Below are 22,922 nucleotides of genomic sequence, written 5' to 3'. Positions count from 1 at the left end.
ATCACCTCACTCCAAACGCGGTGATGCCGCCGTCGGCCTTCGTCTCCTTGTGCGAGGGCTTTCTTGGCGTCCTCCCCACCCTCGAACTCTGGGGGGAATTCTTCCGGTGCAAGCTTGGCACCGTCGTCGTGGGCGTGCCCGCCCCATGCGGTGCCTTCATCGCCATGCGGCGGACGAGTGACAACAATCCGTTTCCGCCCATCCCGCTGATCCAGTCGGTGAAGCTCTGGTAGAACGTGAAGAACATCGCTCCGCAAGGCGACTTCGTCAATCTGCCGGCTTACGTAGCCGGCCCGCCGGCTGGGAGGCAGCCCTCATGGTCCTACCGGGCCAGGTCGCTGTCTCAAGGTGGGGCCACCTCCGTTGCACGGCTCCGGGTGATGATCTAGTCGGAGGGCCTGACCGGGGTCGACCTGGTGGCCGCCTTCGTGGAGCGCCGGGTGCTCCCGCTCCAGGGCCGACCTCACATGATTTGTCAGATGAGCGGCCGCTTCGACCCATGCCGGCTAAGCACCAAGGAGATGCCCCACGACGAGGTGTCTTATATGGTGAACTATGTATCCAACTACAAGCTCGTCGAGGGGTGGCGGTACGGCAAGGAGCCGTATTCTCGCGCCAATCCTCCGCCTGTGGTAAGTTTCTCTTCTTTTCTTCTTTTCTTGTCGCTGGGTTCATGATGGCCGACTCATGATCAGTCGGCTTGTTTTCAGCAGAACCCCCTTCTTCCGCCGGTAACCGGGGCTGCGGGGGTGGAATGCCAGTTTCTCCCTGACCGCACGATGGACGACGTTGATGACTCGGACTTGGGGGCGGCCGCCATGGAAGACGACGTCGTAGGGGAAGGCGGCGAGGCAGGTGGCCCTGGGCTCGGGGCCGCCTTCCAGGACTGGCCGGATGACGATGAGGCCGAAGTTGTTCCGCACCGTCAGCCGGCGCCCGATCATCAAGGCACAGGCCCATCTGCCACGCCGGCTGCTCGTGGTGGCGCGCAGAAATGCCGGGCCGCATCGACCCACTTTGGCAGTTGGCCAAAGAAGCCCAAGGGTACCACGGCGGCGACCAAGCGGGACGAAGCGGCCGCGAAGGCGGCCCGCTTCCACAAGGTGGTGAAGCAGCCGCAGGCGGTTTCGGCGTAAGGGTCGCTTTTCTCACGCCTTTCTTTTTCCTCTTCGGTTGATATTCTTCTAAGCCCTCTTCTTGTCTTATCAAACAGGACCCCGCTTTCTCTCGAGCAAGCCTCTGCTGCCTCCATAGTCGGAGCCGTGGGAGGGTCTTCAAGCTCTCGCCGTGTGGATCCCTGTGCCGATCTCCTAGAGGCGACGGAGCGGAACGCACGGGAGGCGCGGGAGGAGCGGGAGGCGGAGGAGCGGAGGGCGGTTCCGGAGGTGAGGGAGAAGTCGGCGGAGGCGCGAGCTGACGCGGCTGCCAAGGCCCAGGCGGAGGCCGCGGTTGCGGAGAGGGGGGCGGAGGCCCTGCAGAACCAGCCTCCGCAGCCCGTCATCCCCCTTCGTGCCGCAGCTCCCGACATCCCAGTGCCCCCTACGGAGGAGGCCGGCCGCGGCCGGCCGGTGATGGAGAGGGAGGCGATGCCGTCGCCGCCGACTGGAACGGGCCAAGGAGGCCGGCCTGATGCACCGCTCGTGCAGCCGGCTAGAGGCGAGCCGACTGTGGGGGCGGATCTTGTGGTCTTGTCGCCGTCTCGTCGGCGCACGGGGAAGGTGACTTCGGCGCTGGAGCCGCAAAAAACTGCGGGCGCCAGCTCGTCGGCCCAGGACCTGGAAGCGGCCAGCGATAGCTCGTCCGTGTGGACGTCGGGCGGCGGGACGGCCGTGCTGAACGTGGCGGCGCAGGACGTCTGGAACCGGCTTCAGGCCCAAGCTGCCGCGCTGAAGCAGTACACTCAAGAGTTTCTCACGACGCGAACGGTTATTAGGGTGAGTCCTCCTGCTCTTCGTCGATTGCTCCTGATTTCTTCCGTGGGGGCGCGTCAGCGCACGCACTGGATGTAGTCCCCGAGTTCCGAGTCGGCTGCCGAGCAGGCGGCTTGGAACTTCTTGGTAGACTTCGATTGCCGTCTTGTTCTTACTCGCATCTCTTATCTTATCTGCAGGAGTATCATAACCTCCGCGTAGCTGCTTTCAACTCCCAGGCCCAGGAGTTGAATCAGAAAGCCACTGATCTGGCCGGGAGCCGGAGTAAGTGCTTCATCTTTTATCTCAAGTGGGGGGCGCGTTAGCGCACCCACTGGGTGTAGTCCTCGAGATCCGGGCCAACCGCTGAGCAGTCGGGTCGGATATTTTCCTGACGACTTCTTTCTTATTGCCTTTTTTCTTCTTCTTCATATCTGCAGGGGCCAATGTCGACTTGAGGGAGCAGCTCGGTGGGGCCCAGTCCACCCTTCACGCCAAGGAAACTGAGTGCAACGCCCTGGCTCAGGAGCACGATCGCCTGGCCAAGAAACTGGCCGACCAGGAAGAGAGCCACAAGGCGGCCCTAAAGGCAGCGTAGGACAGCGAGGCCCCCCTCAAAGCCGAATATGAGACCGAGGCGACGAGCTAGGCCGAGGTGAGGCAGGCGCTGAGTCAAGGCTACAGCCAGGTTGAAGATTTAATTGATGGTAAGACGCCTTCTTCTTCGTTTCTTTGCCTGCCTCCTGTCATCTGACTCGTCTTTTGATTTTGAACTACTGCTTTCTTCTTTGTGCAGATTACTTTCCCGGTTACTCCGTTGCCGCTACCCAAGCCATCGAGGCCTACCGCGGTGCGCGACGGCAGGCAGGGGTCGAGATCGCGCCGGGTGCCGGCCGGTCACTTAAGGAGCAGCTTCTGGCGATTCAAGCCCGCCTGCAGCCAGCTCACCGCATGCTCCGCCATCTTCAGCGCGCCGGGGTGCAAGTGCTGGCCGCCCTCTGGCCCGGCGAGGTGGTTCCGCGCACCCCAAGTCAGACTGCCGACTGGCTGGAGGTTGCAGTTGGCCGCTTCGAGGCTTGGAAGGCGTCACCGGCCCGGTCCGGTGCTGGGCGGGCGCTGGAGTTCGTCCGAGCTTGGTATCCTGGGCTGAACTTGGACCGGCTGAGCACCTTGCGGCAGGAGGCCGACAAGGAGCTGGAGGCGGCGCGGCCGACTATCGCCCGGCGTGCCTCGGCGATCGCCGAGTACACCGACACCAGTGCCTTTGCCCCTGAGGTGAATGATGATGGCGTTGCTCAGCCGGAGGAGTGGTTCGGGTTGAACCTAGCAGAAGGTGAGGACTCGGCAGAGGAGATTGCTTCCAGCGACGAGGGTGAAGAGGAACAGGGAGAGGATGGTGAATACGTCGTGCCAGACGGCGAAGCGACCAGCCAGCCTCAGCCTGATCGTGCCTCCAGCAACGAGGCGTGTGCAAACGCGCCGTCTGCAAGAGGTGATGATCATGCCGAGACTCGCCAGCCGGCCACTCCTCCAGCCGGCACTACCGTCTCTACCAACCTGCCCGACTCGCCCGTCGCTCCCTTGGCCTGATCCGCCGTCCTTGCTTTTCCTGCTCGTTACTCTTTTGAACAACTTTTATTAAATTTGCGCAGTTCCACCCACTGGGGGTGTATTCAAATTATGTTGAATACTGGCCTTTCGAAGGTCTTTTGTGTAAATATAATCATGCATGTGTTTGGCTTCCGTTCATGTTTTCTTTTCATCTTTTTGGCTTTTTCCTTTGCCGTCTTCCCCTGGTCGCCGCCTTCCCAGCCGGACAGCTGCTCTGTAGTCTGTGGCTGGAGAAGGACTTGACTGTTTTTTTGGGAAGACAAGTACTCGAGTTTTCTTAGATTGTAGCAAGGTGAACGGGAAGCCAGCCAGCCGGCTGCTCTGGTAGCCGGTTGGCGGGACGGGAGGCCGGCTTGTGTTATATAAGTTCGTTAGTCCTTAGCCGTTTTTCGTGTGGGCATCCTTTCCTGCCTTCGGCTCTTGCCAGCCGGACAGTCGATTCTTCGAGTTGCGACTTTTGACAAGAGGGGGCTTGGGTGCAGGCACACTACTTGTCTGACTGCAGGCAGAACTTAGATATAACTTAAGGCGGCGAGTCCCCGGGCCGACTGGTCGAACCCGGTGCCAGACAAAAAAAAACAAATGTAGTAACATAATCATAGGCATGATACTCATCATTCATAGATAAAAGAGGGTAGTCCCCGAGTGCTCCTCGGGGGACCCTTTGTCTCGTACTTAGTACAAAAGGTAGCGTGGTACATACTGCTTTTTAACTGTAAAATCTTTGGAGGAGATTGGCGTTCCATGGTCGTTCCAACTCCTTGCCGGAATCATCTCTCTTGCGTGCCTTCGACTTCTGCGCGTCGATTAGGTAGTAGGAGTCGTTGCCTAAAGCTCTGCTGATGACGAAGGGACCCTCCCAAGGGGCCGAGAGCTTGTGCTGGTCGGCTGTTCGCTGGATCAGCCGGAGCACAAGATCGCCCTCTTGGAACGATCTTGGCTTGACCTTCCGGCTGTGGTAGCGGCGTAGACCCTGCTGATAGATGGCGGACCGGCTGAGGGCTAACAACCGGCCCTCTTCCAGCAGGTCGACGCTGTCTTCTCGTGCTTCCTTGGCCTCCGCCTCCGTCTACATGGTAACCCGAGGTGAGTCGAACTCGATGTCAGTTGGGATGACAGCCTCGGCACCATATACAAGGAAGAAGGGGGTGAAGCCGGTTGACTTGTTTGGGGTAGTGCGCAAACTCCAGAGGACGGCCGGCAGCTCGTCGAGCCAACAGCCGGCCGAACGCTCTAGTGGCACGACCAGTCGGGGCTTGATGCCGGAGAGGATGAGGCCGTTTGCTCGCTCGACCTGGCCGTTTGACTGTGGGTGGGAAACGGACGCTAGGTCCAGCCGGATGCCTTGTGTTGCGCAAAAGCGTGCCAGTGCTCCCTTTGCAAAATTTGTTCCATTGTCGGTGATGATGCTGTGCGGTGCGCCGTACCGGGTTGTGATATCTGCGATGAACGTCACGGCCGCCGGCCCATTCAACTTCTTGATCGGCTTTGCTTCAATCCACTTGGTAAATTTGTCCACAGCGACGAGCAGATGTGTCATGCCGCCGCGTGCCGACTTGAATGGGCCCACCATGTCCAGCCCCCAGACGGCAAAAGGCCAGGTGAGGGGGATGGTCTTGAGTGCAGAAGCCGGTAGGTGTTGCTTGGAACTGAAAACTTGGCACCCTTTGCAGTGTTTGACTAGCTCCTTGGCGTCATCCAAAGCAGTCGGACAGAAGAATCCATGGCGGAAAGCTTTGGCGACGAGTGATCTTGAGGCCGTGTGGTGGCCGCATTCACCTTGGTGGATGTCCTTGAGGATTGCTATGCCCTTCTCTGGCTCGACACAGTGCTGGAAGACTCCAGTGACGCTGCGCCTAACAAGCTCTCGGTTTACTATTGTGTATGCTCTGGCTCGGCGTTGGACTTGTCTTGCCGAGATCTCGTCAGTTGGCAACTCTCTGTTTACTAAGAAGTTGAGGATGGGCTGGGCCCATGATGGAGCTGTTGAAGGAAATATGCCCTAGAGGCAATAATAAAGTTATTATTTATTTCCTTATATCATGATAAATGTTTATTATTCATGCTAGAATTGTATTAACCGGAAACATAATACATGTGTGAATACATAGACAAACAGAGTGTCACTAGTATGTCTCTACTTGACTAGCTCGTTGATCAAAGATGGTTATGTTTCCTAACCATAGACATGAGTTGTCATTTGATTAACGGGATCACATCATTAGGAGAATGATGTGATTGACTTGACCCATTCTGTTATCTTAGCACTTGATCGTTTAGTTTGTTGCTATTGCTTTCTTCATAACTTATACATGTTCCTATGACTATGAGATTATGCAACTCTGTTTACCGGAGGAACACTTTGTGTGCTACCAAACGTCACAACGTAACTTGGTGATTATAAAGGTGCTCTACAGGTGTCTTCGAAGGTACTTGTTGGGTTGGCGTATTTCAAGATTAGGATTTGTCACTCCGATTGTCGGAGAGGTATCTCTGGGCCCTCTCGGTAATGCACATCACTCAAGCCTTGCAAGCATTGCAACTAATAAGTTAGTTGTGGGATGATGTATTACGGAACGAGTAAAGAGACTTGCCAGTAACGAGATTGAACTAGATATTAAGATACCGACGATCGAATCTCGGGCAAGTAACATACCGACGGCAAAGGCAACAACGTATGTTGTTATGCGGTCTGACCGGTAAAGATCTTCGTAGAATATGTAGGAGCCAATATGAGCATCCAGGTTCCGCTATTGGTTATTGACCGGAGACGTCTCTCGGTCATGTCTACATAGTTCTCAAACCCGTAGGGTCCGCACGCTTAAAGTTCGGTGACGATCGTAATTAGGGTTTCTATGTTTTGATGTACCGAAGGTTTTTCAGAGTCCCGGATGTGATCACGGACATGACGAGGAGTCTCGAAATGGTCGAGACATAAAGATTGATATATTGGAAGCCTATATTTGGATATCGGAAACGTTCCTGGTGAAATCGGGATTTTACCAGAGTACCGGGGGGTTACCGGAACCCCCCGGGGGTTATTGGGCATACATGGGCCATAAGGGAGAAGAGGAGGGCCGGCCAGGGCAGCCGCGCCCCCCCTCCCCCCCTTATCTGAATAGGACAAGGAAGGGGGGGGGCACCCCCCCTTTCCTCTTTCTCCCTTCCCCCTTCCTTTTCCAACAAGGCAAGAGGGGGGAGTCCTACTCCCGGTGGGAGTAGGACTCCTCCAGGCGCACCCATAGGGCCGGCCGCACCTCCCCCTTTCCCTCCTTTATATACGGGGGCAAGGGGGCACCCCATGACACACAGAAGTTGATCTTCGTGATCGTTCCTTAGCCGTCCGCGGTGCCCCCTTCCACCATATTCCACCTCGGTCATATTATAGCGGTGCTTAGGCGAAGCCCTGCATCGGTAGAACATCATCACCGTCATCACGCCGTCATGCTGACGAAACTCTCCCTCAATGTTTTGCTGGCTCGGAGCTCGAGGGACGTCACCGAGTTGAACGTGTGCAGAACTCGGAGGTGTCGTACGTTCAGTACTTGGATCGGTCGGATCGGGAAGACATACGACTACTTCCTCTACGTTGTGTCAACGCTTCCGTTGCCGGTCTATGAGGGTACATAGACAACACTCTCCCCTCTTGTTGCTATGCATCACCATGATCTTGTATGTGCGTAGGAATTTTTTTGAAATTACTACGTTCCCCAACGGTGGCATCAGAGCCAGGTTTTATGCGTTGATGTTATATGCACGAGTAGAACACAAGTGAGTTGTGGGCGATATAAGTCATACTGCTTACCAGCATGTCATACTTTGGTTCGGCGGTATTGTTGGATGAAACGGCCCAGACCGACATTACGCGTACGCTTACGCGAGACTGGTTCTACCGACGTGCTTTGCACACAGGTGGCTGGCGGGTGTCAGTTTCTCCAATTTTAGTTGAACCAAGTGTGGCTACGCCCGGTCCTTGCAAAGGTTAAAACAACACCAACTTGACAAACTATCGTTGTGGTTTTGATGCGTAGGTAAGAACGGTTCTTGCTAAGCCCGTAGCAGCCACGTAAAACTTGCAACAACAAAGTAGAGGACATCTAACTTGTTTTTGCAGGGCATGTTGTGATGTGATATGGTCAAGACATGATGCTAAATTTTATTGTATGAGATGATCATGTTTTGTAACCGAGTTATCGGCAACTGGCAGGAGCCATATGGTTTTCGCTTTATTGTATGCAATGCAATTGCGTTGTAATGCTTTACTTTATCACTAAGCGGTAGCGATAGTCGTGGAAGCATAAGATTGGCGAGACGACAACGATGCTACGATGATGATCAAGGTGTCGTGCCGGTGACGATGGTGATCATGACGGTGCTTCGAAGATGGAGTTCACAAGCACAAGATGATGATGGCCATATCATATCACTTATATTGATTGCATGTGATGTTTATCGTTTATGCATCTTATCTTGCTTTGATTGACGGTAGCATTATAAGATGATCTCTCACTAAATTTCAAGATAAAAGTGTTCTCCCTAAGTATGCACCGTTGCCAAAGTTTGTCGTGCCCAGACACCATGTGATGATCGGGTGTGATAAGCTCTACGTCCATCTACAACGGGTGCAAGTCAGTTTTGCACACGCAGAATACTCAGGTTAAACTTGACGAGCCTAGCATATGCAGATATGGCCTCGGAACACTGAGACCGAAAGCTCGAGCGTGAATCATATAGTAGATATGATCAACATATTGATGTTCACCATTGAAAGCTACTCCATTTCACGTGATGATTGGTTATGGTTTAGTTGATTTGGATCACGTGATCACTTAGAAGATTAGAGGGATGTCTTTCTAAGTGGGAGTTCTTAAGTAATATGATTAATTAAACTTAAATTTATCATGAACTTAGTACCTGATAGTATCTTTCTTGTCTATGTTTGATTGTAGATAGATGGCCCGTGCTGTTGTTCCGTTGAATTTTAATGTGTTCCTTGAGAAAGCAAAGTTGAAAGATGATGGTAGCAATTACACGGACTGGGTCCGTAACTTGAGGATTATCCTCATTGCTGCACAGAAGAATTACGTCCTGGAAGCACCGCTAGGTGCCAGGCCTGTTGCTGGAGCAACACCAGATGTTATGAACGTCTGGCAGAGCAAAGCTGATGACTACTCGATAGTTCAGTGTGCCATGCTTTACGGCTTAGAATCGGGACTTCAACGACGTTTTGAACGTCATGGAGCAGATGAGATGTTCCAGGAGTTGAAGTTAATATTTCAAGCAAATGCCCGGATTGAGAGATACGAAGTCTCCAATAAATTCTATAGCTGCAAGATGGAGGAGAATAGTTCTGTCAGTGAACATATACTCAAAATGTCTGGGTATCATAATCACTTGACTCAACTTGGAGTTAATCTTCCTATTGATATTATCATTGACAGAGTTCTTCAATCACTGCCACCTAGCTACAAGAGCTTCGTGATGAACTATAATATGCAAGGGATGAATAAGACTATTCCCGAGCTCTTCGCAATGCTGAAAGCTGCAGAGGTAGAAATCAAGAAGGAGCATCAAGTGTTGATGGTCAACAAGACCACTAGTTTCAAGAAAAAGGGCAAAGGGAAGAAGAAGGGGAACTTCAAAAAGAACAGCAAGCAAGTTGCTACTCAAGAGAAGAAACCCAAACCTGGACCTAAGCCTGAAACTGAGTGCTTCTACTGCAAGCAGACTGGTCACTGGAAGCGGAACTGCCCCAAGTATTTGGCAGATAAGAAGGATGGCAAGGTGAACAAAGGTATATGTGATATACATGTTATTGATGTGTACCTTACTAATGCTCGCAGTAGCACCTGGGTATTTGATACTGGTTCTGTTGCTAACATTTGCAACTCGAAACAGGGACTATGGATTAAGCAACACTGGCAAAGGACGAGGTCACGATGCGCGTGGGAAATGGTTCCAAAGTCGATGTGATCGCGGTCGGCACGCTATCTCTACATCTACCTTCGGGATTAGTTTTAGACCTAAATAATTGTTATTTGGTGCCAGCATTGAGCATGAACATTATATCTGGATCTTGTTTGATGCGAGACGGTTATTCATTTAAATCAGAGAATAATGGTTGTTCTATTTATATGAGTAATATCTTTTATGGTCATGCACCTTTGAAGAGTGGTCTATTTTTGATGAATCTCGATAGTAGTGATACACATATTCATAATGTTGAAACCAAAAGATGCAGAGTTGATAATGATAGTGCAACTTATTTGTGGCACTGCCGTTTAGGTCATATCGGTGTAAAGCGCATGAAGAAACTCCATACTGATGGACTTTTGGAATCACTTGATTATGAATCAATTGGTACTTGCGAACCGTGCCTCATGGGCAAGATGACCAAAACGCCGTTCTCCGGTACTATGGAGATAGCAACGGATTTGTTGGAAATCATACATACAGATGTATGTGGTCCGATGAATATTGAGGCTCGTGGCAGATATCGTTATTTTCTCAACTTCACAGATGATTTAAGAAGATATGGGTATATCTACTTAATGAAACATAAGTCTGAAACATTTGAAAAGTTCAAAGAATTTTAGAGTGAAGTTGAAAATCATCGTAACAAGAAAATAAAGTTTCTACGATCTGATCGTGGAGGAGAATATTTGAGTTACGAGTTTGATCTACATTTGAAACAATGCGGAATAGTTTCGCAACTCACGCCACCTGGAACACCACAGCGTAATGGTGTGTCCGAACATCGTAATCATACTTTACTAGATATGGTGCGATCTATGATGTCTCTTACAGATTTACCGCTATCGTTTTGGGGTTATGCTTTAGAGACGGCTGCATTCACGTTAAATAGGGCACCATCGAAATCCGTTGAGACGACGCCTTATGAACTGTGGTTTGGCAAGAAACCAAAGTTGTCATTTCTGAAAGTTTGGGGCTGCGATGCTTATGTGAAAAAGCTTCAACCTGATAAGCTCGAACCCAAATCGGAGAAATGTGTCTTCATAGGATACCCAAAGGAAATTGTTGGGTACACCTTCTATCACAGATCCGAAGGCAAGACTTTCGTTGCTAAGAATGGATCCTTTCTAGAGAAGGAGTTTCTCTCGAAAGAAGTTAGTGGGAGGAAAGTGTTGGAGAACGTTGCAGAAAACAAAATTTTCCTACGGTTTCACCAAGATCTATCTATGAGTTCATCTAGCAACGAGTGATTAGATGCATCTACGTACCTTGTAGATCGCGAGCGGAAGCGTTCAAAGAACGGGGATGATGTAGTCGAACACGGCGTGATCCAAATCACCGAAGATCTTAGCACCGAACGGACGATGCCTCCGCGTTCAACACACGTACGGAACGGATGACGTCTCCTCCTTTCTTGATCCAGCAAGGGGGGAGGAGAGGTTGATGAAGATCCAGCAGCACGACGGCGTGGTGGTGGATGCAGGGCGTCACAGTAGCAGGGCTTCGCCTATACTGCGAGAGAGAGACGTAACGGGGAGAGAGGAAGCACCAAAGGCTGAGGTATGAAATCCTCCCTCTCCTCAACTATATATAGGAGGTCCAAGGGGGGGGTGCGCAGCCTAGGAGATCCAATCTCCTAGGTGCGGCGGCCAGGGGAGGGTTTCCCTCCCCCCCAAGGCACCTCGGGGTGCCTTCCACCACTTGGACTTCTCCGTGGTGGAAACCCTAGGCGCATGGGCCTAGTAGGGCTGGTGCCCTTGGCCCATGAAGGCCAAGGCGCACCCCCTACAGCCCATGTGCCCCCCGAGGACAGGTGGCACCACCCGGTGGGCCCCCGGGACCCCTCCGGTGGTCCCGGTACAATACCGATAACCCCGAAACTTGCCCCGATGGCCGAAACAGTACTTCCTATATATAATTCTTTACCTCCGGACTATTTTGGAACTCCTCGTGACGTCCGGGATCTCATCCGGGACTCCGAACAACATTCGGATTACTGCATATACATATCTTCATAACCCTAGCGTCACCGAACCTTAAGTGTGTAGACCCTACGGGTTCGGGAGACAAGCAGACATGACCGAGACGACTCTCCGGTCAATAACCAACAGCGGGATCTGGATACCCATGATGGCTCCCACATGCTCCACGATGATCTCATCGGATGAACCACGATGTCGAGGATTAATCAACCCCGTATACAATTCCCTTTGTCAATCGGTATGTTACTTGCCCGAGACTCGATCGTCGGTATCCCAATACCTTGTTCAGTCTCGTTACCGGCAAGTCACTTTACTCGTACCGTAATGCATGATCCCGTGATCAACCACTTGGTCACCTTGAGCTCATAATGATGATGCATTACCGAGTGGGCCCAGTGATACCTCTCCGTTATCCGGAGTGACAAATCCCAGTCTCGATCCGTGTCAACCCAACAGACACTTTCGGAGATACCTGTAATGCACCTTTATAGTCACCCAGTTACGTTGTGACGTTTGATACACCCAAAGCACTCCTGCGGTATCCGGGAGTTACACGATCTCATGGTCAAAGGAAAAGATACTTGACATTGGAAAAGCTCTAGCAAACGAACTACACGATCTTTGTGCTATGCTTAGGATTGGGTCTTGTCCATCACATCATTCTCCTAATGATGTGATCCCGTTATCAATGACATCCAATGTCCATAGCCAGGAAACCATGACTATCTATTGATCAACGAGCTAGTCAACTAGAGGCTTACTAGGGACATATTATGGTCTATGTATTCACACGTGTATTACGATTTCCGGATAATACAGTTATAGCATGAATAAAGACAATTATCATGAACAAAGAAATATAATAATAATACTTTTATTATTGCCTCTAGGGCATATTTCCAACAGTCTCCCACTTTGCACTAGAGTCAATAATCTAGTTACATTGTGATGAATCGAACACCCATGGAATTCTGGTGTTGATCATGTTTTGCCCTAGGGAGAGGTTTAGTCAACGGATCTGCTACATTCAGGTCCGTATGTACTTTACAAATCTCTATGTCTCCATTTTGAACATTTTCACGAATGGAGTTGAAGCGACGCTTGATGTGCCTTGTCTTCTTGTGAAACCTGGGCTCCTTGGCAAGTGCAATAGCTCCAGTGTTGTCACAAAAGAGTTTGATTGGCCCCGACGCATTGGGTATGACTCCTAGGTCGGTGATGAACTCCTTCATCCATATTGCTTCATGTGCTGCCTCCGAGGCTGCCATGTACTCCGCTTCACATGTAGATCCCGCCACGACACTCTGTTTGCAGCTGCACCAGCTCACTGCTCCACCATTCAACATATACACGTATCCGGTTTGTGACTTAGAGTCATCCAGATCTGTGTCGAAGCTAGCGTCGACGTAACCCTTTACGACGAGCTCTTCGTCACCTCCATAAACGAGAAACATGTCCTTTGTCCTTTTCAGGTACTTCAGGATATTCTTGACCGCTGTCCAGTGTTCCTTGCCGGGATTACTTTGGTACCTTCCTACCAAACTTACGGCAAGGTTTACATCAGGTCTGGTACACAGCATGGCATACATAATAGAACCTATGGCTGAGGCATAGGGGATGATACTCATCTCTTCTATATCTTCTGCCGTGGTCGGACATTGAGCTGAGCTCAATTTCATACCTTGTAGCACAGGCAAGAACCCCTTCTTGGACTGATCCATTTTGAACTTCTTCAAAATCTTATCAAGGTATGTGCTTTGTGAAAGACCTATGAGGCGTCTTGATCTATCTCTATAGATCTTGATGCCTAATATATAAGCAGCTTCTCCAAGGTCCTTCATTGAAAAACTCTTATTCAAGTAGGCCTTGATGCTGTCCAAGAGTTCTATATCATTTCCCATCAAAAGTATGTCATCTACATATAGTATGAGAAATGCTACAGAGCTCCCACTCACTTTCTTGTAAACGCAGGCTTCTCCATAAGTCTGCGTAAACCCAAACGCTTTGATCATCTCATCAAAGCGAATGTTCCAACTCCGAGATGCTTGCACCAGCCCATAAATCGAGCGTTGGAGCTTGCACACCTTGTCAGCATTCTTAGGATCGACAAAACCTTCCGGCTGCATCATATACAACTCTTCCTTAAGGAAACCATTAAGGAATGCCGTTTTGACGTCCATTTGCCATATCTCATAATCGTAGAATGCGGCAATTGCTAACATGATTCGGACGGACTTTAGCTTCGCTACCGGTGAGAAAGTCTCATCGTAGTCAATTCCTTGAACTTGTCGATAACCCTTAGCGACAAGCCGAGCTTTATAGATGGTCACATTACCATCCGCGTCTGTCTTCTTCTTGAAGATCCATTTATTTTCTATGGCTCGCCATTCAACGGGCAAGTCAGTCAAAGTCCATACTTCGTTTTCATACATGGATCTTATCTCGGATTTCATGGCTTCTAGCCATTTGTCGGAATCCGGGCCTGCCATCGCTTCTTCATAGTTCGAAGGTTCACTGTTGTCTAACAACATGATTTCCAAGACAGGGTTGCCGTACCACTCTGGTGCGGAACGTGTCCTTGTGGACCTTCGAATTTCAGTAGGAGCTTGATCAGAAGTATCTTGATCATCATCAATAACTTCCTCTCTAGTCGGTGCAGGCGCCTCAGGAACATTTTCTTGAGTTGCGCCATTTTCCGGTTCAAGAGGTAATACTTCATCAAGTTCTACTTTCCTCCCACTTACTTCTTTCGAGAGAAACTCTTTCTCCAGAAAGGATCCATTCTTGGCAACAAAGATCTTGCCTTCGGATCTGAGGTAGAAGTATACCCAATGGTTTCTTTAGGGTATCCTATGAAGACACATTTTTCCGATTTGGGTTCGAGCTTTTCAGGTTGAAGTTTCCTGACATAAGCATCGCATCCCCAAACTTTTAGAAACGACAGCTTAGGTTTCTTCCCAAACCATAATTCAAACGGCGTCGTCTCAACGGATTTTGACGGTGCCCTATTTAAAGTGAATGCGGCAGTCTCTAAAGCATAGCCCCAAAAGGATAGTGGTAAATCGGTAAGAGACATCATAGATCGCACCATATCTAATAGAGTGCGATTACGACGTTCGGACACACCATTACGCTGAGGTGTTCCAGGCGGCGTGAGTTGTGAAACTATTCCACATTTTCTTAAGTGTGTGCCAAATTCGTGACTCAAGTATTCTCCTCCACGATCTGATCGTAGAAACTTGATTTTCCTGTCACGTTGATTCTCAACTTCACTCTGAAATTCTTTGAACTTTTCAAAGGTTTCAGACTTGTGTTTCATTAAGTAGACATACCCATATCTACTTAAGTCATCAGTGAGGGTGAGAACATAGCGATAGCCACCGCGAGCCTCAACACTCATTGGACCGCACACATCAGTATGTATGATTTCCAATAAGTTGGTTGCTCGCTCCATTGTTCCTGAGAACGGAGTCTTGGTCATTTTACCCATGAGGCATGGTTCGCACATGTCAAATGATTCATAATCAAGAGACTCTAAAAGTCCATCTGCATGGAGCTTCTTCATGCGTTTGACACCTATGTGACCAAGGCGGCAGTGCCACAAGTATGTGGGACTATCGTTATCAACTTTACATCTTTTGGTATTCACACTATGAATATGTGTAATATTACGTTCGAGATTCATTAAGAATAAACCATTGACCATTGGAGCATGACCATAAAACATATCTCTCATATAAATAGAACAACCATTATTCTCAGATTTAAATGAGTAGCCATCTCGTATTAAACGAGATCCCGATACAATGTTCATGCTCAAACTTGGCACAAAATAACAATTATTGAGGTTTATAACTAATCCCGTAGGTAAATGTAGAGGTAGCGTGCCGACGGCGATCACATCGACCTTGGAACCATTCCCGACGCGCATCGTCACCTCGTCCTTTACCAGTCTCTGTTTATTCTGCAGCTCCTGCTGTGAGTTACAAATATGAGCAATGGCACCGGTATCAAATACCCAGGAGTTACTATGAGTACTGGTAAGGTACACATCAATTACATGTATATCACATATACCTTTTGTTTTGCCGGCCTTCTTGTCCGCTAAGTATTTGGGGCAGTTCCGCTTCCAGTGACCCTTCCCTTTGCAATAAAAGCACTCCGTCTCAGGCTTGGGTCCATACTTTGACTTCTTCTTCCCAGCAGCTTGCTTGCCGGGCGCGGCAACTTCCTTGCCGTCCTTCTCAAAGTTCTTTTTACCCTTGCCCTTCTTGAACTTAGTGGTTTTATTGACCATCAACACTTGATGTTCCTTCTTGACTTCTACCTCTACTGATTTCAGCATTGCAAATACTTCAGGAATGGTCTTTTCCATCCCCTGCATATTGAAGTTCATCACAAAGCTCTTGTAGCTTGGTGGAAGCGACTGGAGGATTCTGTCAATGACCGCATCATCCGGGAGATTAACTCCCAGCTGAGTCAAGCGGTTATGTAACCCAGACATAGTGAGTATGTGCTCACTGACAGAACTATTTTCCTCCATCTTACAGCTGAAGAATTTGTCGGAGACTTCATATCTCTCGACCCGGGCATGAGCTTGGAAAACCATTTTCAGCTCTTCGAACATCTCATATGCTCCATGTCTCTCAAAACGCTTTTGGAGCCCCGGCTCTAGGCTGTAAAGCATGCCGCACTGAACGAGGGAGTAGTCATCAGTACGTGTCTGCCAAGCGTTCATAGAGTCTTGGTTCTGTGGGACGGGTGAATCACCTAGCGGTGCTTGTAGGACATAATCTTTCTTGGCAGCTATGAGGATGATCCTCAGGTTCCGGACCCAGTCCGTATAGTTGCTGCCATCGTCTTTCAGCTTGGTTTTCTCTAGGAACGCGTTGAAATTGAATACAACGTTGGCCATTTGATCTACAAGACATATTGTAAAGATTTTAGACTAAGTTCATGATAATTAAGTTCATCTAATCAATTTATTAATGAACTCCCACTTAGATAGACATCCCTCTTCTAGTCATCTAAGTATAACATGATCCGAGTTGGCTAGGCCGTGTCCGATCATCACGTGACACGGACTAGTCAACGTCGGTGAACATCTTCATGTTGATCGTATCTTCTATACGACTCATGCTCGACCTTTCGGTCTTCTGTGTTCCGAGGCCATGTCTATGCACATGCTAGGCTCGTCAAGTCAACCTAAGTGTATTGCGTGTGTAAATCTGTCTTACACCCGTTGTATGTGAACGTAAGGATCTATCACACCCGATCATCACATGGTGCTTCGAAACGACGAACTGTAGCAACGGTGCACAGTTAGGGGGAACACTTTCTTGAAATTATTATGAGGGATCATCTTATTTACTACCGTCGTTCTAAGCAAACAAGATGCAAAACATGATAAACATCACATGCAATCAAATAATAATAGTGACATGATATGGCCAATATCACATAGCTCCTTTGATCTCCATCTTGGGGCTCCATGATCATCCTGTCACCGTCATACTCATCGACATGTAAGTTGTGATTCCTATTACAATAGCATGAACATCTCATACATCGCATATAGATCATTCATCATTCATCACAACTTTGGCCATATCACATCACATAGCATACCCTGCAAAAACAAGTTAGACGTCCTCTAATTGTTGTTTGCATGTTTTACGTGGCTGCTATGGGTTTCTAGCAAGAACGTTTCTTACCTACGCAATGACCACAACGTGATATGCCAATTGCTATTTACCCTTCATAAGGACCCTTTTCATCGAATCCGATCCGACTAAAGTAGGAGAGACAGACACCCGCTAGCCACCTTATGCAACTAGTGCATGTCAGTCGGTGGAACCTGTCTCACGTAAGAGTACGTGTAAGGTCGGTCCGGGCCGCTTCATCCCACGATGCCGCCAAATCAAGATAAGACTAGTAACGGCAAGCATATTGAACAAAATCAACGCCCACAACTACTTTGTGTTCTACTCGTGCAAGAGAACTACGCATAGACCTAGCTCATGATGCCACTGTTGGAGAACGTTGCAGAAAACAAAATTTTCCTACGGTTTCACCAAGATCTATCTATGAGTTCATCTAGCAACGAGTGATTAGATGCATCTACGTACCTTGTAGATCGCGAGCGGAAGCGTTCAAAGAACGGGGATGATGTAGTCGAACACGGCGTGATCCAAATCACCGAAGATCTTAGCACCGAACGGACGATGCCTCCGCGTTCAACACACGTACGGAACGGATGACGTCTCCTACTTTCTTGATCCAGCAAGGGGGGAGGAGAGGTTGATGAAGATCCAGCAGCACGACGGCGTGGTGGTGGATGCAGGGCGTCACAGTAGCAGGGCTTCGCCTATACTGCGAGAGAGAGACGTAACGGGGAGAGAGGAAGCACCAAAGGCTGAGGTATGAAATCCTCCCTCTCCTCAACTATATATAGGAGGTCCAAGGGGGGGGGGTGCGCAGCCTAGGAGATCCAATCTCCTAGGAGCGGCGGCCAGGGGAGGGTTTCCCTCCCCCCCAAGGCACCTCGGGGTGCCTTCCACCACTTGGACTCCTCCGTGGTGGAAACCCTAGGCGCATGGGCCTAGTAGGGCTGGTGCCCTTGGCCCATGAAGGCCAAGGCGCACCCCCTACAGCCCATGTGGCCCCCCGGGACAGGTGGCCCCACCCGGTGGGCCCCCGGGACCCCTCCGGTGGTCCCGGTACAATACCGATAACCCCGAAACTTGCCCCGATGGCCGAAACAGCACTTCCTATATATAATTCTTTACCTCCGGACTATTCCGGAACTCCTCGTGACGTCTGGGATCTCATCCGGGACTCCGAACAACATTCGGATTACTGCATATACATATCTTCATAACCCTAGCGTCACCGAACCTTAAGTGTGTAGACCCTACGGGTTCGGGAGACAAGCAGACATGACCGAGACGACTCTCCGGTCAATAACCAACAGCGGGATCTGGATACCCATGATGGCTCCCACATGCTCCACGATGATCTCATCGGATGAACCACGATGTCGAGGATTAATCAACCCCGTATACAATTCCCTTTGTCAATCGGTATGTTACTTGCCCGAGACTCGATCGTCGGTATCCCAATACCTTGTTCAGTCTCGTTACCGGCAAGTCACTTTACTCGTACCGTAATGCATGATCCCGTGATCAACCACTTGGTCACCTTGAGCTCATAATGATGATGCATTACCGAGTGGGCCCAGTGATACCTCTCCGTTATCCGGAGTGACAAATCCCAGTCTCGATCCGTGTCAACCCAACAGACACTTTCGGAGATACCTGTAATGCACCTTTATAGTCACCCAGTTACGTTGTGACGTTTGATACACCCAAAGCACTCCTGCGGTATCCGGGAGTTACACGATCTCATGGTTAAAGGAAAAGATACTTGACATTGGAAAAGCTCTAGCAAACGAACTACACGATCTTTGTGCTATGCTTAGGATTGGGTCTTGTCCATCACATCATTCTCCTAATGATGTGATCCCGTTATCAATGACATCCAATGTCCATAGCCAGGAAACCATGACTATCTATTGATCAACAAGCTAGTCAACTAGAGGCTTACTAGGGACATATTATGGTCTATGTATTCACACGTGTATTATGATTTCCGGATAATACAGTTATAGCATGAATAAAGACAATTATCATGAACAAAGAAATATAATAATAATACTTTTATTATTGCCTCTAGGGCATATTTCCAACAGAAAGTAGAACTTGATGAGGTAACTGTACCTGCTCCCTTATTGGAAAGTAGTACATCACAGAAACCGGTTTCTGTGACACCTACACCAATTAGTGAGGAAGCTAATGATGATGATCATGAAACTTCAGATTAAGTTACTACCGAACCTCGTAGATCAACCAGAATAAGATCCGCACCAGAGTGGTACGGTAATCCTGTTCTGGAAGTCATGCTACTAGATCATGATGAACCTACGAACTATGAAGAAGCGATGGTGAGCCCAGATTCCGCAAAATGGCTAGAAGCCATAAAATCTGAGATGGGGTCCATGTATGAGAACAAAGTGTGGACTTTGGTTGACTTGCCCATTGATCGGCAAGCAATTGGGAATAAATGGATCTTCAAGAAGAATACTGACGCTGACGGTAATGTTAATGTCTACAAAGCTCGACTTGTTGCGAAAGGTTTTCAACAAGTTCAAGGGATTGACTACGATGAGACCTTCTCACCCGTAGCAATGCTTAAGTCTGTCCGAATCATGTTAGCAATTGCCGCATTTTATGATTATGAAATTTGGCAAATGGATGTCAAAACTGCATTCCTGAATGGATTTCTGGAAGAAGAGTTGTATATGATGCAACCAGAAGGTTTTGTCGATCCAAAGGGAGCTAACAAAGTGTGCAAGCTCCAGTGATCCATTTATGGACTGGTGCAAGCCTCTCGGAGTTGGAATAAATGCTTTGATAGTGTGATCAAAGAATTTGGTTTTGTACAGACTTTTGGAGAAGGCTGTATTTACAAGAAAGTGAGTGGGAGCTCTGTAGCATTTCTGATATTATATGTGGATGACATATTATTGATTGGAAATGATATAGAATTTCTGGATAGCATAAAGGGATAATTGAATAAGAGTTTTTCAATGAAAGACCTCGGTGAAGCTGCTTACATATTGGGCATTAAGATCTATAGAGATAGATCAAGACGCTTAATTGGACTTTCACAAAGCACATACCTTGACAAAGTTTTGAAGAAGTTCAAAATGGATCAAGCAAAGAAAGGGTTCTTGCTTGTGTTACAAGGTGTGAAGTTGAGTAAGACTCAATGTCCGACCACTGCAGAAGATAGAGAGAAAATGAAAAATGTTCCCTATGCTTCAGCCATAGGCTCTATCATGTATGCAATGCTGTGTACCAGACCTGATGTGTGCCTTGCTATAAGTCTAGCAGGGGGGTACCAAAGTAATCCAGGAGTGGATCACTGGACAGCGGTCAAGAACATCCTGAAATACCTGAAAAGGACTAAGGATATGTTTCTCGTATATGGAGGTGACAATGAGCTCATCGTAAATGGTTACATTGATGCAAGCTTTGACACTGATCCGGACGATTCTAAATCGCAAACCGGATACGTGTTTATACTTAACGGTGGAGCTGTCAGTTGGTGCAGTTCTAAACAAAATGTCGTGGCGGGATCTACATGTGAAGCGGAGTACATAGCTACTTCAGAAGCAGCAAATGAAGGAGTTCATATCTGATCTAGGTGTCATACCTAGTGCATTGGGTCCAATGAAAATCTTTTGTGACAATACTGGTGCAATTGCATTGGCGAAGGAATCCAGATTTCACAAGAGAACCAAGCACATCAAGAGACGCTTCAATTCCATTCGGGATTTAGTCCAAGTGGGAGACATTGAAATTTGCAAGATACATACGGATCTGAATGTTGCAGACCTGCTGACTCAGCCTCTTCCACGAGCAAAACATGATCAGCACCAAGGCTCCATGGGTGTTAGAATCATTACTGTGTAATCTAGATTATTGACTCTAGTGCAAGTGGGAGACTGAAGGAAATATGCCCTAGAGGCAATAATAAAGTTATTATTTATTTCCTTATATCATGATAAATGTTTATTATTCATGCTAGAATTGTATTAACCGGAAACATAATACATGTGTGAATACATATACAAACAGAGTGTCACTAGTATGCCTCTACTTGACTAGCTCATTGATCAAAGATGGTTATATTTCCTAACCATAGACATGAGTTGTCATTTGATTAACGGGATCACATCATTAGGAGAATGATGTGATTGACTTGACCCATTCCGTTAGCTAAGCACTTGATCGTTTAGTTTGTTGCTATTGCTTTCTTCATAACTTATACATGTTCCTATGACTATGAGATTATGCAACTCCCGTTTACCGGAGGAACACTTTGTGTGCTACCAAACGTCACAACCTAACTGGGTGATTATAAAGGTGCTCTAAAGGTGTCTCCGAAGGTACTTGTTGGGTTGGCGTATTTCGAGATTAGGATTTGTCACTACGATTGTCGGAGAGGTATCTCTGGGCCCTCTCGGTAATGCACATCACTCAAGCCATGCAAGCATTGCAACTAATAAGTTAGTTGCGGGATGATGTATTACGGAACGAGTAAAGAGACTTGCCAGTAACAAGATTGAACTAGGTATTAAGATACCGACGATCGAATCTCGGGCAAGTAACATACCGATGACAAAGGCAACAACGTATGTTGTTATGCGGTCTGACCGATAAAGATCTTCGTAGAATATGTAGGAGCCAATATGGGCATCCAGGTTCCGCTATTGGTTATTGACTTGAGACGTGTCTCGGTCATGTCTACATAGTTCTCGAACCCGTAGGGTCCGCACGCTTAAAGTTCGGTGACGATCGTGTAACGCCCCGAGACCGATGCGCGAGGTGTCTTCGAGTTATTCGCTGCCGTTGCCATGTCATTCGCTTGCGTGTTGCATTTTATCATGTCATCATGTGCATTGCATCATCATGTTTTCAAAACTTGCATCCGTCCCGGTTTCCCCAGTTCCGTCCGTTGTCCGTTCTGAGCCCAGACACACTTGCACGCGCCCGCGGCACCTCCGAAATATTATTTTATAAGTGGCCGGTAAATGTTCTCGGAATGGGATGAAAGTTGGCATGTGGTGTTGTTATGTTGTTAGTAGGTCGCTTGCCAACTTCATCGCATTCGGAGCTCGTTTGATAGCCCAACCGTTAAACTATAGCGGCAATATAGCCGGTCTAACGTCGGACGTTTTCGGTCTTCGGAAATAGTCGCCGGGCCTCACTCTCTTCTCCTCTCTCAGCTCGAGACCGTCTACACAGCTCACTACCAACCGCCAGGCCCCGAAACCCTCCCTGCACAGTGCATCGAACTCCCCCTCGCGCGCGTCCGAAAACTGTCCCGGACCCGACCCGGGCAGTCGTCACCGTTGGGTCGGGAACATCCCCAAACATCTTCAATACGTCTCCGTTTTGTTAATTGGACTTCTAAGTCTATTTTTCTCGACCGCCCGATTACGATCGGACGGACCGAATACCCCCCTAACCTAGTCCAATAACGTATATAAGTGGGCAATCCTAAGTTTTAGGCTAGTTGTCCCATTTTTCCCTCACCCGCCGCCGCCACACTCCTGCATCCACCTCGGGATCCTCCCAGATCGGATCGATCCAATCGACCAGCGCCACATCGCCTCCTCCTCCATCCTCTGCTGCTCCCTCGCTCAACCCCCTGCATCCAGTGCCTTCCCACGCCGGCAACCGAGTCCCCCACGCAGAGCCACCTACTGTCGCCGTTCACCTCGACTGCGCCCGAGCCTTCCCCTACCCGAGCCATGCCTCGTCCTTGGCCCCCTCCTCGCCTCGCCGTACGACGACGAACGCCGCCGCTGAAGCTCCTC

The 22,922-nt window shown here is 48.8% G+C and overlaps 1 protein-coding gene and 1 pseudogene across 1 annotated transcript; one reads left to right on the top strand and one right to left on the bottom strand.

Moving 5' to 3' along the window:
- Positions 1-2,861: 2,861 nt before the first annotated feature.
- LOC147971270 (uncharacterized) lies at positions 2,862-3,500 on the top strand. Its single transcript, XM_087523897.1, has one exon. The coding sequence runs from the start codon at positions 2,862-2,864 to the stop codon at positions 3,498-3,500; it is 639 nt and encodes a 212-aa protein (XP_087380023.1).
- Positions 3,501-4,008: 508 nt separating this feature from the next.
- Positions 4,009-22,922, bottom strand: part of LOC147971269 (uncharacterized) — a 40,880-nt pseudogene continuing 21,966 nt past the window's right edge.

This window comes from Triticum urartu, chromosome 5A (genome assembly GCF_056163025.1).
Source record: "Triticum urartu cultivar PI428250 chromosome 5A, HENAU_Tu73, whole genome shotgun sequence".
NCBI classification, from domain to species: Eukaryota; Viridiplantae; Streptophyta; class Magnoliopsida; order Poales; family Poaceae; genus Triticum; species Triticum urartu.
Note: the sequence above shows the minus strand (reverse complement) of the source record. Positions and strands in the feature narration are given on the sequence as shown.